Genomic DNA, 15,660 nt, shown 5'->3' on the forward strand with positions numbered 1-15,660 from the left:
CCAATTAAACTGACTTTTAAGTAAAATATAAAGAAAAGGGTTTAAACTGGTTTATTAAAACCCCAGATTAATCTGGATTAATCTGCCTCTAAACGTGTTTGGCTTGATTAAGTAAAACGGATCCCAGTTTCTCCCGGCCGGACCTGAACAGGGAGCGGGATCAGGAATCCCAGCCTGCATCAGCTGCTCTCATGGTCGCTGGAATATTTTTATTTTACAGCCACAGGCCGGTGTTTGAGGAGGGGGATCGCTTTTCCTGTCATCGCCTCAGTTTGATTTAGATGTCCGTGGAATGGCGCAGCGCATCGCTCTGTGCGCCCAGCGGGCTTTGTGCACGCAGCTGGGAATAGGAAATCGCTTTTTTTTGTGTGTGACGTTTTAAACAGAAATGAGAAGATCTAAAACAATAGTCGGTATTTTATCCTTTTTTGACGAGTGTTAATCCTGGCGGCGCTGTGGATGTGATGAGCCAAAATGTTTCTGCAGTTTTCCTGGCAGCGCGCCTGTGGCTCGGTTTGTTTGTCTGCTCCAGACTGCAGGGCGCACCGATCCTCCAAATGACTTCTGGGAATAAAGCGTCTTAAAAAAAAAAGAAAAAGAAAAAGAACTTCCTACTGCTATCTGATCAGAAAGAAGAGGAACAACGACGAAGTGGTCTAAGCTGTGCGCTACGTGGCACAACAAAACGCAGCGATGCGGTGTCGGATCTGCGTCCTGATTCTGCTGCTGCTGCTGCTGGTTCTGGTGCCAGCCTGGCTGGCAGAGACGGCACGGGTTCGGAAGAAAACCACCAGAACCCGGCCTTGTCTGGACCTGCCGGAGGAGATTTTGGAGCAGATGTTCGGGCGGCTCTCGGTGGGAGTGATGAGCGCCTTCCACCACGCTCTGCAGCTGGAGCCCCGGGACAAACTCAACCTCACCTGCCCGACCGCGACACCGAGCCCGGCCGACACCAAGACCCGCCTCCCGGTCAACCTGCGGAGCATCTCCCCCTGGGCCTACAGGTAGGAGCAGCCGCGGCGGAGAAAGGGATTTTATTTTAATTTTTATTAACTACTACTGTAGTTGCCTGTTCTTATTTCAAAACAGTTTTTTTTAAAAATAGGAGTGAATAACTGGAAACATTTTGTTCTTTTACTAAACGTCAGAAGAAGTCTATTTAGGACACTTTGCAGAAACATCTGGTTTAAATCCGGTCCCAATCAGTCTGTAAATCACAGTTTACTGTGTTTTCATCCCAGTAAAGAGGAGAGGAGTCCAGGCTGATCCTAATAAAAGCGCAAATGACAAACAATCCGGTTTAAGGCAATTAAGTGACAAGTATCTGAAACCAGCAGATTGCATTGGTTTTTCACTTTAGTGTAAATGTTTTTGCAAGCATGAGGTGAGAGAAATGACTTCCCTTTGACCTGAACAAACCTGGAGATACAATACATGACCTCCATCCTCTCAAATTTATACTTTTTTTTTCTTGTGTTTTGTGTCATGATCCGTGTTTCTGTGTGTTTATTTTTGAGTTTTTCTGTGTGGTCCTGTTTCCTGTGTCTCTGTCTCTGCGTCTTCCCCGTTGATTGTTTCCCAGGTGTGTCTCGTTCATTTGATTACCCCTGTGTGTATTTAGTCCCACCTGTTGTCTGTGTTCTTTGTCGGGTCCTTGTCTAACGTACGTCGCAGTCAGTTCTGTCTGTTAGTTCGTCTGCCGGCACAGTCCTACTATTAAGTCCTGTGTTGGCATCTGCTCGTTTAGTCAGTCTTGTATCAGTTGCTACCGGCATTTAGCTGTGCGCTAGTTTCTCTGCCTGTCTTGGACTGCTCTGAGCATTTTTGTTATTAAATTCATCATCATCTTCACCATAACTTAGGTCTCTACGTCAATCCTCACCACCACCCACAACCAACCCTGACATTCTGAGCTTTTATATTATGTTTTCTTTGCTTTTTTTTTTGTTATATCATGTTTTTTTTTCTTTTTATAAAAAATCTTCACTTCCTATTTCCATTTTGAAATACTATGTGTGTGACTGGTGCTTGATTTGCCTTTTATGACCGCTAAATCTGTGGAGGATCAACAAGCACTAAAGTTTAAATGCAATCCAGAAGGTTGTGAATCAGTGAAACACCTCCAGTAAAAAAACAAAAAGATGCATAATTTGATGACATGTTAAGCAGAGTTGGGTAGTAACTGATTACATTTACTACCCAATTTTGGGAGTAGTTTTCCTTTTACTTTTACTTGAGTAACAGTATAATGAAGTATTGTTACTCTTGAGTAAAGTTTCTGGATTCTCTCCACACTCTGAGTCGCTTCTCTGAATGAAGAACAAGCTTATTTTGGCCAGAAATTCATCAGACACATTTGCAGTTTCTGTTAAAAGTTTCATAAGTTTTATATCAAAACAAATTGATTTCAACAGTTTTAAAAATATCAAATGGTTGGTGGTTTGATCAAATACTTTTTTTCTTACTCTTACTCGAGTAATTTCTTGGATGTCAACTTTTCACCTTTACTTGAGCACAAATATGCTGAAGTATTTCTACTTTAAATGTACTTGAGCAAATGTTTTGGGTTCTCTACCCACCTTTGCATGTTATAAATTACAATTTACCATTTCAGACTAAAAACAAACAAAACTTGGCTTACAGTTACTTAAGCCTTGTGCTGAATGTGTTTCCCAGGATCTCGTACGACCCGAACAGATACCCCCGCTACATCCCGGAGGCCTACTGCCTGTGTAAGGGCTGCCTGGTCGGGCCGCACGGAGGGCAGAGCCAGCAGTACCGCAGCGCCCCGGTCTTCGCTCCCTCCGTCATCCTGCGGAGAACCGGCTCCTGTGTTGGCGGACGCCACTCCTACACCGAGATCTACGTGTCCGTGGCCGTGGGTTGCACCTGCGTGCCGCTGATGGAGAAGGAGCGAGACGGCCAGAGCAGCAACAAGAGCGTGGAGGGAGGAAAGCCCAAAACCAGACAGATGTTCTCTACTGGGAAGAAGTCCTGAAGGAGACGGGGGCCTTTGACTGACAGACAGCTTTGGTTAAAAAGAGCTGAATTTGAACAATTGGACTCAAAATTTATACACCCAGGAAGACTTTATTTATAAATTCAAGAAACAACTGGATGTAAGTGCTTGTAACAGATTTTAATTTGGAGTAATTACAGTAAAACATTAAAAAAAGAAAGATATATATATATTTATGATTTTTTTTCTTTTTGCATAGAGCTATGTCTGAATTTTGTTTTGCATGTCCCGCAAAAATCCACCAATCTATCGAACGTCTTCTCCTTAATCTGGGTCTCCTTCCGGTTTGACATGATTTCCCCGACCGATGCTGCCATCCACTGGTGGGAAAAGAAACTACAGTTCAGTTACCGAGTTTTATTTAACCGGATTTAACACACCAATGTTTTATTCAAACGTCCTAGCATTACAAGATAATATTGGTTCCTTCAGTTTGTTGTCTTTCTCAGCCTCTTAAACCAAACTTTAAGAGGCTTAATTTAATAACTCATGCCCACGACTTGATGACTGGTGGGAATAAACTGAATTACAAGTCGTGGCCACAAGTTTTTTTTTCTCCCGTGTCTCCCATTTGTTGGGTTCCCTCCTCTACTCTGATAATAATATAAAACCCTTTGGAAACCAAGAAGAGTTTCCAAACCCTTCTTGGTTTTGAGGACCCCTGCTGTTAAAACATGATCCTGGTAAACCACCGTCTTCCACTTTTTATCACGCAGCAAAGTTTGTATAAAACTCAGTCGTCATTTTATTAGGGAAGCGATTCGATTTGATTCCAGTTTTCGATTAAGAAGCCAGTTTCTACTTTACGGTCTAGAGTTTCTGTTTGAATTATGGGACTGACAAGAGGGTAAAAAATTAAAAACAATTTAAACTTTAAAACAATTCTATATGGTTCCACACTATTCTGTTTAAACAAAAATAGGCTTGTGCATAATATTATTTAACTTAATTACTAAGTTAGCTTAGCTGTTTTGGTTTTTCCTAAATAATAAAAAAGAATTATTCAAAATATATTGTTACAAAAAAAAAGACACTAAAATTGTTTGTGAGCATTTTTGAACAGAATCAATTTCTTCCTTCACCCCACATTTGTTTAGTGTAGTTCATTCTTCAGCTCAAACATCCAGTTATGATTTAAACTCATATTTATCCAGTCACACAAAACTTCATATCAATGCTGAATTAATGCATAATGGGGAAATTTTTTATTTCAACTGAACTATTGTTTCTTTACTATCAGATATAAAGTGTTGACTACTGGAAATGTTTATTTCTGATATTTGTGAAAGACAACTCAAATGAAAAGCTACTAGAGCTCAGGTTCAGTCACGTGATTCAGGTATGATTTGCAACTTTTCAGCATCGGTTTAATGGAGAAAACAAATGTGTTGAATGTGAAAATGTCTGATTTCCCTTTTTGAGGCAGATCCACTGAGACACGAGAGCAGAAAAAGCCACTCTCGCTTTGATGTAACAAATGAAAAATGCATAATAAAAGTTGAAAATACTTCGTGGGTTTTGCTAAAATAATATCTTAAAAAAACAACAACTCAGTAATGTCTAGTCTAATGACAGTAGCAGATTGTGATTCTGTTAACTGATTTCATGGCAAATTAAATTGTCCACTTCCTCTTCCTCCCTGCTGTCCTGAGTGCCGTCTTTAAGCTCTTCCTCCTGGAAACAGCGGGTGTCCAGGGTTCCCGCTTCCTCAGCTGCACAGCAGGTCCGAAGGATAGTTGACGAAACATCGGAACTCGTTGGACAAGTTCCTGTTGTGTTTGGGCAAAAAGCCGCACATTTTTACCCCCAGCAGTTCTTTGGCAACATTCTCCATGATGGCTCCTACAGAGGCAAAACCAGAAGACGTTGATTTAAAACAGTGTGCTACAGATTTCCCCTCCGATCAGCTCCTCTTGTTCTCACCTGTGCACAGCAGCACTTTGCCTTTGCTCAGGTACTGGACGGTTTGGGCCACTTTGGTCAGACACTCCTCGGATAAGTAAGGCGGGTCGGCGAGGACGATGTCGAAGCTCCGCGGCGCCACGCCGGAGGGGAGGGACAGCGGCTCGTTGTAGTCGTAGAAGACGAAGTCGTCGGCATAGGCGGCGAAGCGGCGGTCGTACTCCAGCACGACGGCCGACACCCTGTCGGAGCCGTCCACCACGCCCTGCTTCAGCTTCTGGTAGACGCTGGGCGCGCTCACACACGCTATCCTGACAAGGGAAGCAAAGAAGAATGAAAAACACAGCTGATCATATCAGGGGATCATTTGCATTACTCTACTTTACAAATCTGCCCAACTGAGCACTACTGCAGGGTGGACCGAGTACGTTGCCGGTTTTTTTTTTTTTGGACGGCCTGATTGGTGCAAGGGGATCGCGGAGTTGACAGAGCAGAATTGATACAGAAACAGCTGATCTTGGCGGTTGGCATAAACTGGTTTGTGACTGGACTGCTATGGCGACTCAAGTTGAGGATGAGGGAGACGATGAAATGGATTTTGGTGACTGGACTCCAGTACGTGGTAGTAGAGGATCAGGAAGAGAACGAAGTAGAAAGGAAGAAAGGTTGGTGGAGACACAAAGTAGTAGCAAACGGAGTCTAGAAGAAAATAGTTCAGATGAAAATAATGCAGGTTGCAAGAGGATTGTTGGGCAGGAAACTAAGTTGATCATAAAGTTTAGGAAGGAGGATGAAGGGATACAACTTAGTCCGCTAGCTCTGTCAAGAGAATTAAAAAAGAAGTTTGGAGATCTGACACTTGCTAAGACTCTTAGAGAAGGGAATCTGTTGATCACAGTGAGGAATGAAGAACAGAAAAACAAGGTGATGAACGCCCACAGTATTTGTAAAAAACTGATTACTGAGATAAAGATTTTGGGAGAGGGTAAAGTGGTAAGAGGAGTGATCACAGGTATCCCAGTTGGTGAAGATCTAGAAAAACTCAGACACAGTATTAATGGAGGTGAAGTAAGTAAAATCAAAAGATTGATGAGAACAGTGGAAGGTGAAAGAGTGGAAAGTCTCTCAGTAATGTTGGAGTTTCAAACACAAGTTCTTCCTGAAAGGGTAAGAGTTGGGTGTATGTGCTTCCCTGTAAGGCCATATATCCCTCCTCCTCTCAGGTGTTATAAATGTCAGAGATATGGACACATTGCAGCTGCATGTAGGGGAAAACAAAGATGTCCAAAGAGGAGAGCATAATTATGATGAATGTAAAAATGGGAAGGATAAGTGTTGTAATTGTGGAGGGCAACATAGGGTGACTTATGGAGGATGTGAAGTCAGAAGGAAAGCAATGGAAATCGAACAAGTCAAAGCTACTAATAATATAAGTTATGCTGAAGCTGTTAAAAGAGTGAAACCTAAGGAAGTTATAAGGAAAGTTCAACCAAACCCAACAACAGAACAGAGACCGAGTGGAACTGAAACTGGGTTAACAGTTGAAAAAATTCTATTGTTCATTGCATATGTAATTAATTGTACAGATCAAGTTAAGCACAAAACAGAAAAAATCAAAATAATTGTGAAAGGGGCAGAGAGGTTTTTTGGTATTAAGGACATATCTTGGGAACACATAAATACGAGGTTAGGGGCAGAAGGAAAGGTCGGAGGACAGGAAGATAAAAACTGATCATCTTACAATGGAACGCTAGAAGCCTTATTGCAAATGGACAGGAATTTAAAGGATTTATTAGAGAGTATAAAGATGATTTAGATATTATTCAAGAAACATGGCTTAAACCAAATCTTGATTTTGTTATAAAAGGATATGAAAGCATTAGAAGAGACAGAGAGGGGGGATCTGGAGGAGGATGTATTACATTTATTAAACAAGGAATTCAGTTTAGATTATTAGCTAAAGGAAGAGAGTTAGAATATATCATTACTGAAATTTGGACAGTAAATGGACGATTTAAAATAATCAACTTTTATAATCCATGTAAAAGACTATCATTAGATTTAATGGAGGAAATTGGGGTATTTCTAGAGGGTAAAGTTATTTGGTGTGGGGACTTTAATGGGCATAGCTCTTTGTGGAGTCATCATAATGATCAAAATGGGGATATAATAGAAGAAATAATGGATGTTAAAAATTTGGTCTGTTTAAATGATGGAAGTGGGACTAGAATTAATTTTAGAGATAACACAGAGTCAGCAGTTGACTTAACATTAGTTTCAAATTGTTTAGCAGGGGTTTGTTTATGGCAAGTTTTAAATAAAACAACTATAGGAAGTGACCATTATCCTATTAGGATGGAAGTAAAGCTAAATATAGAGAGGTATTGTATAAAAGGGATAAAGAAGTGGTCTTTTAGGTCCGCGGACTGGGGAAAATTTAGGAAAAGTAGTGAAATAAAAATGTTAAAAGTAGACATGAATAGTAGTATTGATGATTTAAATTCTTTTATAAGTAATGCCATACTTGAAGCAGCTGATCAGGCTATAAGGAAGGAAGGCGGGAGAAGAGACAGAAGGTTGGTGCCCTGGTGGACATCAGAATGTAATAAAGTTATAAAAAAACGAAATAAAGCATTCAAAGTATTAAAAAGAAATCATAATTTTCAGAATTTGAATGAATACAAGAAATTGCAAGCAAATGTAAGAAGGATTATTAAAAATGCAAAAAGAGATTATTGGAGGAGTTTTTGTAATTCAATAGGGAAGGAGACAGATATTTCTAAGGTCTGGGCAACAATTAAAAGGATGAATGGGATTAAGAGAATAAGTGGATATCCAATACTAAATGATGGAGAAATAACAGCAGTTACTGATACAGAAAAAGCAAAAATGTTAGTAAATACTTTTGTTAAAATCCATAGTTCTGAAAATATTAGTGAAGAGGGGAAAAAAGGAAGGCAAAAGACAATATTGGAGAACAAGAATTTATTGCAACAAATGGAAGATACAAATGATCCATTGAATATGTATTTTACAATAAATGAACTAAATAGGGCACTCAAAAAATGTAAGCTATCAGCTCCAGGAAAAGATCAAATTTGTTATGTTATGGTTAGTAATTTAAGTGAGTCTTCTAAAAATATTTTATTAGAAATGTACAACAGGATATGGGAGGATGGAGAATTACCAAAAAGTTGGAAGGAAGCAGTGATTATTCCAATTCGAAAACCAGGAAAAGATGAATCCAAACCAGAAAATTATCGGCCAATAGCGTTAACATCCAACTTATGTAAGATAATGGAGAGATTGATAAATGAAAGATTAATATATTATATGGAAAAGAAGGAACTTATATCGTCTTATCAGAGTGGTTTCAGAAGAGGGAGAAGTACAATGGATCCAATTTTATGTTTAGAACATGAGATTAGAAAGGCTCAAGTGAATAAAGAGAGTGTTGTGGCAATATTTTTTGATATTGAGCGGGCATATGATATGATGTGGAGGGAAGGGTTATTAATTAAAATGAGAAGAATGGGTATAAATGGTCATATGTTTAGATGGATCAAAAATTTTCTAGAAGGAAGACAAATACAAGTGAGGATAGGGAAGGACTATTCTGAGAGTATGAATATAGAAAATGGGACACCACAGGGTAGTATAGTAAGTCCGTTATTGTTTTCAGTGGTAGTTAATGATATGTTTAAAGAAGTAGAGGGTGGAATGGGATTTTCACTTTTTGCTGATGATGGAGCAATGTGGAAAAGAGGAAGAAATTTAGAATTTATTGTTAAAAAGCTTCAGGGAGCAATTTTAGCTGTAGAAAAATGGTCGTATAAATGGGGTTTTAAACTTTCTGTAGAGAAAACTAAAATTATGTTTTTTACAAGGAAAAGAGTTGATGGAAAAATTAAATTAAAATTATATGGACAGGATTTAGAAAGGGTTAAACAATTTAAATTTCTTGGAATGTGGTTTGATGAAAGAATGACATGGGGAGTGCATATTAAGAAAATAGTAGATAAGTGTAGGAAAGTATTAAATATAATGAGATGTTTAGTTGGAAATGAGTGGGGAGCTGATAGAAAATCATTAAAAGCAATTTATACTGGGTTAATTAGGTCAGTCTTGGATTATGGATGTATAAGTTATAATTCAGCAGCAGATTCAAACCTCCATAAGTTAAATATTATTCAACATCAGGCATTAAGATTATGTACCGGTGCTTTTAAAACATCTTCAACAGCAGCATTACAGGTTGAAATGGAAGAAATGCCTCTTAAACTTAGAAGGGATCAATTATCCTTAAATTATTGGTCAAACTTACAGGGACAAAGTCAGGATCATCCAACATTAGAGGTACTTAAACATGGCTGGGAAAATTCAAAGAAACAATTAAAGAGATTTGGATGGATAATAAACTCTAAAGTTAATGAAATTAATTTAAATCAGTTAGATATATGTCAGGCAGTTCCATTATCTGCAGTTCCACCTTGGTTAATTCATGATACTGAGGTTGATTTTTCCGTCTTAGAAAAGAGCAATAAAGATAAATTTAGCAATATGAATAGTAATATAATACAAGAATACTTAAATGAATATTGTAACTATGTACAAATCTACACAGATGCATCAAAAAATACAGCTAATAAGGTAGGGATAGCATTTATTGTACCACAGTTTCAGATTAAAGTAGGAAAAAGGATCAGTGATGGAGTCTCAGTGTATACAGGAGAAATGCTTGCTTTACTTTTAGCAGTTCAGTGGGTGGAAGAGGTAAGACCATTAAAATCAATTATTTGTTCAGATTCTAGTTCTTCATTATTTAGTTTGCAAAATAATAAATCAGATAGTAGACCAGATATATTAATTGAAATACAACAAACACTTTACAGAATCAATATGATGGGGCTAACAGTAAATTTTGTTTGGGTTCCAGCACATCACGGGATTAAGGGTAATGAAATGGCAGACAGAATGGCCAAAGAGAGTACTAACCGGGTGAAGATAGATATTAATGTTAGTTTTAGTATAACAGAAATAAAGGGTACAATTAAAAAAAAAACAAGAGAGAGGTGGCAAAAGTTATGGGATGAAGAAAAGAAAGGAAGGTGGTTATATAAAATTCAAAAGAATATTGGTCAAATGAGAAGAACAGAAAGAATAAGAAGAGAAGAGATAATTATTTCACGGTTTAGAATCGGACATACTGGACTAAATAGATCATTATTTCTAATAGGGAAACATCAGACAGGGAAATGTGACTGTGGGGAAGATGAGACATTGGAACATGTTATTTTCAGTTGTAGGAATTATTTGATGCAAAGAAATAACTTGATTAGAAACCTTAGTAGCATGAAAATGAAATTTGATATTGTTGATTTATTACAGAAAGATTCAGGAAGTAGAGGATATGAGGCCTTATTTTATTTCTTAAAACAGTGTAAGTTGTTTAATAGGATATAGTAATATTTATTTATATATATATATATATATATATATATATATATATATATATATATATATATATATATTTGTCATGTGGTCCACACTCCTTACCAGTTGGTGGCGGTAATGCATACCTAAAGTTTCTTGCCAACCGCCATTAAAATTCAAATAGAAGAAGAAGAAGAGCACTACTGCAGTCCGTCATAATCCGCATCCTTAAAATGTCTTCATTTAAAAAATGAAGTTGACCTTAAATAAGTTAATCCAAGGTCTTTTGTTGTGGCAGGACTATTAACTCTTCTATAGGTAGTTTTTATTTGTGACTTTTCCGTCAGGCAAATGTTTGAGCCTCAAACATCTTCACTGTAATTTGTGACTCAAGGAGGTCGAGGCCACCGCTAACTAGCTGCTAATAAACTCTTGCTAGCTAGCAAACTTTTTTGCGTGAGTGTAACTCATCGCCAGTTAGCCAGACCATGAATTACTATTCGCTTACTACTATAAAAAAATGCAACTTTCTTTTGTAAGTTTATGTTGTGATACAGATCTTAAATTTAATTCCTGGTGGTCTTAAATTTGAGTTGGTGAACCCTTATGTTTTTCAGGAATAATTCAGGAGGGATACTGATTTATTCCTAACTATTGCCAAAAAAGAAAAACACGAACTTCTATAAGAGGTGCTGCCATCTGCAGCATTACCTCGGTATTACATCCATGTGTGTCTCATGCTCAACAATCTTCGCGTTTACCTGCCGCCCTCTCCGGCTTGCCGTACCGCCTCCTCCGCCAGCACCGCTGCTGTCTCGTCACTGTACCAGAACTGACTCATCCGCTGGCGAACAGGACCAGACAAGTAAACCGGTGTCAGTGCAGGTTAAAACTATCTCCATATATTATGTGTTTGGCTCTACGTGTCTCATTTCTTCCTTCTACCATTTTGCCCGGAAAATCCCAACATGAAATTCAGTAGATATAAAGAGTTTACACATCTTTAAAATGTACGACGGAGTATTAGAGCCACGCTTAGAAAGTGGGGAGCAACTTTTCCTCCACTCAGCACGATGCACCAGGCTGAGGAACAGTTTCTGCCCTTCAGCCGTCAGACTGATGATATATCACTTAAATTACTTTATTGTTTATTTATTTGTATTGATTTATTTTCTATTGTGGTGGATTTCTTGATCTGGGACCTGAGTCCAAATTGCCTACCACATGCCAGCTAGGTGGCATGACAATAAAAAATCCTTGAATTTCGGTAAAATTCTTATGGAAACGGGGCTAATTCTGGTCAACAGCAGCCGGACTGTCTGCTGGATTATTCATATGTCTGGACTAAGAAGTGGGATTGTAGAGACTTCTGGTTTTTCCTCTAAATTAAACATTTCAATTTGGATGAAATCTTCCAAATTCTTGGTGTGAACCATGTTTTTTTTTCTTTCTGGCAACCAAACAACACTGGGGATCAGCATATGAAAACCGCAGCCTCAGTAAAATCTGTTTTTTTTTTTTTAATTCTCCAGGACTTACATAAACGGGAATTTCTAAGAAAAAATAAGATTAACAGAAGTCTCTCATTTTTACGTCACAAAATCCTGACAGTTTGGCAATGGAGTGCGTTCGGTTCAGCCCGCTGGAGCTCACCCAGTCCTCCTCCACAGCTCCCACGGCGAACGGGTCAGACGGCGTCCCGTCTTGATCAGGACCGGTTCGGGTCTCGTTGTAGAACTCCTGCAGGGCAGCCAGAGTGTGAGCGGACAGGGTGGGAACGTCGTCGTCACTGTCGCTCATGGCTGAGTGAGCAGAGGAAGATCAGCTGGAGGGAAAACCTTTGGGCAGGACAAGAAGATGAATCTGTGTAGGAACTGAAAACCTGAAACGTGAGAGGAAGAAAAATATTTATTTAAATATGGTTATAATGATATTTGTCATGTGTAAAGTCCTGCTGAGATTTTGTGAGGCCTTCTCGCTGCCTTTTATAAAACTGGTTGAGGTTTTTCCACAAACCTTCAAAATAAAATAGTCTCTTCCATAAATTTGGTCATACCTTTACTCGGATAATATTAATTTGCAGTACTGCTTTTTTATCCACTACTACAGTACTCTCTTAACTGAGTAATATTTCTGGACGCTCAACCCACTGTGAGTAACGTCACTGAATGAGGAACAAACCTACAGTTTATGACAAAGTGAGACCTCTTGTTCATACACAACCTTTGTTGTTTTAACGTTTTCTATTTGCTGAGCCTTTCGAGGCCAAGAAGTAACACATTGTCGCTGAAAGTACTTTACATATCTACAGTAGTTTCATAAGTTGCATAATAAAATAAGATTTGTTAAAGTGTTTCTTGTGCCTAATTTTGCAATTATTTGTATTATTTTCTTCGTTTTTGTCTTTAAAATATCAGAATCGGCACATAACTTTACATATGTCGTCTGACTGATAACATCATTTCGAAATATTACATCAGATGTTAATTACGTACTTTTTTTTTACTCTTGAGTAATTTCTAGGTCGGCTTTACTTTTACTTGAGTAAAAATACGTTTAAGTAGTGTTGCTCTTACTTGGGTACAGTGTTCTCCACCTTCCTCAACACCAGATTGTTGTGATCAGAGCCGCAGAAAAATGATTTGATCCCGGAAGAAAGAGCGCTGAATAAAATGTTGCATTTTCGTTAGCAGACCGGAACACCGTGACTTTTTAGTCTCCTCAGATAAACATACCTGATTAGGAACTCTTCTTTGCTACTGCTGCTGTCAACATGTGAGCTGTCGCTGGGAGATGACGCAGCTGAGAAACTACGGCTACCGCAGAGGGTCAAACTAGTCTATTTATTAGTGATGGGTAGATGCATAGACATAATACAGGTCCTTCTAAAAAAAATTAGCATAATGTGATAAAGTTAATTATTTTCCATAATGTAATGATAAAAATTAAACTGTCATATATTTTAGATTCATTGCACACCAACTGAAATATTTCTGGTCTTTTATTGTTTTAATACAGATAATTTTGGCATACAGCTCATGAAAACCCAAAATACCTGTCTCAAAAAATTAGCATATTTCATCCGACCAATGAAAGAAATGTGTTTTAATACCAAAAAAGTTAACCTTCAAATAATTATGTTAAGTTATGCATTCAATACTTGGTCAGGAATCCTTTTGCAGCCTTCAATGCTGCATGGCATGGAGGCAATCAGGCTGAGGTGTTAGGGTTAGGGTCTATAGGTCTTCTGTTGTATTCTAAGCAAATATTGGATAAAAAACATCTCAACACTCTAGAACAGAATACGCCTCCATGTTAACATGAAAAAAAAATCAATTTCATATCTCCACATTACAGGAAAGCATGAAAAAGTTAAAAATCAGATTTGATTAAAGAGGAAATAATTATTTTATAATTTTGATAGAACTGTTAAGTAGCTGCTTGTTGAATCAGGAAGTAACTTAATTTCACTACAACCATTTTGATTTTACTGAGAACCAGTCCACAATTAATACTTATTCCTTGCTATGCTAACTAGCCTTAGCAACTGAGCTGTTGCTAATGATTGACGGCACTAAGACCCGCCTCCTGGCTCTGATTGGTTGTTTCTAGTTTTTAGATGATCCCTCTCATTCCACATTGTCACATGTTGACTGTTTCAACAAATATGTAAAAAAAATGTTTTACAAAAGTCACATACTGCACATTTATGGTGAAGGCCAAACCCCTGAGAACCTGTTTGGACTTTATCATCTCTTTAATTACAGTCAGATTAAAAATAAATAAATAAATACCACAGACAGCACTCTGAAAAATACCAGAGACCGGAAGGTTTTTATACAATAACTTTATGTACACTTTTACACTTCATTAACAAAACAGCCATCTACAATAACTGGGATAGTGCTCTTCAGGAAGAGGATTCTGTCTCCAACATAATGCTTCCATCAAGTGGCTCTGCTCCTTTTTTATTTGGTAAGTTATTGCTGTCCTTCACTTCCAACAGTCTCTGCTATAATCCAGTGTTTGAGTCGTCGTCCTATGAATGTGCTGCTGTAGAAAAATAACCTGCTGCGCCTGGCGGGACCTGGGCCTTCGTCTCGAGTGAAGGCAGCGGATGCTAAAAGGTCAACAGGAATCCAAATAGAAAAACCCCCATCAAACGGTCAACATGGCCAAAGTTGCTCCCTCTTTAGCTTGACCTGTACAACCTGCCGTCTCCTACTGGCATATAAAAACATTTCAGTCGTCTGGATTCTTTAATTGAACATGTCCCCAAGAGTTCCTGGTTGAAAACATCATACATTTATAAGTTTACTGCATATATGTGTGTGTATATATATATATATATACATATCTGTTTATTTATATATATATATGTATACACACACACACACAGCCTCTTTATTTTGGTTTTCTGTGGTCGCCGACAAGCAGACGCTCCCTTGTGCTGTGTGGATCAGCGCTCTCAAAAGACAAGGCGAGGCCCGGCCACACATCTGTTGTCACGGCGACGCATTTTTTTTGTTGTTTTTTTTCTTGTGCATGCAATTCATGACTGGAGGTGCTGTACTCTTGGCAGAAGGTAGGCACAGTCTGTAGAGTTTGACTCGATGTATGACATGATCCATTCATACACACATCCAACAATCAAGAAAAAACAAAGGCACTCTGGGAAGGACTGGGGTACGTGTGTGTGTGTATGTGTGTGTGTGTGTGCGCGCTGCGACGCTGCACTAAAAAAAATGTTACATCACATCCACAATCGAATTAATGGCATCAGGTCTCACCCTTAGTGAGTGTGTGTGTGTGTGTGTGTGTGTGTGTGTGTGTGTGTGTACATTCCTTAGAAGGAGTCCGTCTGCTCTGCAGTCCGGTTTTTAAGATGTCACTTCATCAAAAACTCTCTCGGCGCCGCAGGTGTCGTCATACAGAGGCGTAGAAACAAAGCAAGTAAAAAGAAACATTCAGCTGAGTGGAGGATCCTGGGAGGCGGACGGATCCTGCTGAGCGTAGTGGGATGCAGAGGGGAGGGGGTGCGGGGCACGGAGGGCGTCTTCAGAATGATGGGAGTATTCGGGGATTGGTTCCCAGTGGTTACTTCACGCAGAGGAGGCCGCCCACGTTGGCCACGAACTCCTCCAGGCTCTTCAGGAAGGCCACCTTCTGCTTGCGGTCCATGGTGGGCGGCGTGCTGCTGGCCGTCAGCTTGTTGAAGGCGTCGGCCAGCCGCTGGTAGATCACGGCGTCCCTCTGGGAGGAGAGCAGGGTCTCCACCAGCTCCGAGTACTCCGCCTGAAACCAGG

The 15,660-nt window shown here is 39.1% G+C and overlaps 3 protein-coding genes across 6 annotated transcripts in view; 1 reads left to right on the top strand and 2 right to left on the bottom strand.

Annotated features, from left to right (window-relative positions):
* Positions 1 to 94: 94 nt before the first annotated feature.
* On the top strand, positions 95 to 4,527 carry il17d (interleukin 17d). Its single transcript, XM_014967516.2, has 2 exons — positions 95 to 1,004; positions 2,677 to 4,527. Exons 1-2 carry the CDS (start codon positions 694 to 696, stop codon positions 2,996 to 2,998), a joined length of 633 nt encoding a protein of 210 aa, XP_014823002.1. The 5' UTR covers positions 95 to 693; the 3' UTR covers positions 2,999 to 4,527.
* Positions 4,362 to 13,175, bottom strand: eef1akmt1 (EEF1A lysine methyltransferase 1). Of its 4 annotated transcripts, XM_014967513.2 has the most exons (6): positions 13,090 to 13,175; positions 12,931 to 13,017; positions 12,008 to 12,236; positions 11,116 to 11,198; positions 4,943 to 5,232; positions 4,362 to 4,861 (listed from the first exon to the last, which is right to left on the bottom strand). In XM_014967513.2, exons 3-6 carry the CDS (start codon positions 12,152 to 12,154, stop codon positions 4,728 to 4,730), a joined length of 654 nt encoding a protein of 217 aa, XP_014822999.2. In that variant the 5' UTR covers positions 12,155 to 12,236; positions 12,931 to 13,017; positions 13,090 to 13,175; the 3' UTR covers positions 4,362 to 4,727. The 4 variants fall into 4 exon arrangements, with proteins under 4 accessions (XP_014822999.2, XP_014823001.2, XP_087867375.1 ...); XM_014967515.2 differs by lacking the exon at positions 12,931 to 13,017; XM_088011249.1 differs by having other exon boundaries at positions 12,008 to 12,192; positions 12,931 to 13,158.
* A 917-nt stretch (positions 13,176 to 14,092) lies between these two features.
* xpo4 (exportin 4) overlaps positions 14,093 to 15,660 on the bottom strand; it is a 50,831-nt gene continuing 49,263 nt past the window's right edge. The window contains exon 24 of the mRNA XM_014967510.2: positions 14,093 to 15,649. Within this exon, the coding sequence (XP_014822996.1) occupies positions 15,452 to 15,649 (198 nt within the window). The 3' untranslated portion in view covers positions 14,093 to 15,451. The remainder of the gene's footprint in view (positions 15,650 to 15,660) is intronic.

Source organism: Poecilia mexicana, unplaced genomic scaffold (assembly GCF_051168715.1).
Source record: "Poecilia mexicana isolate PSO_F unplaced genomic scaffold, ASM5116871v1 scaffold_2, whole genome shotgun sequence".
NCBI classification, from domain to species: Eukaryota; Metazoa; Chordata; class Actinopteri; order Cyprinodontiformes; family Poeciliidae; genus Poecilia; species Poecilia mexicana.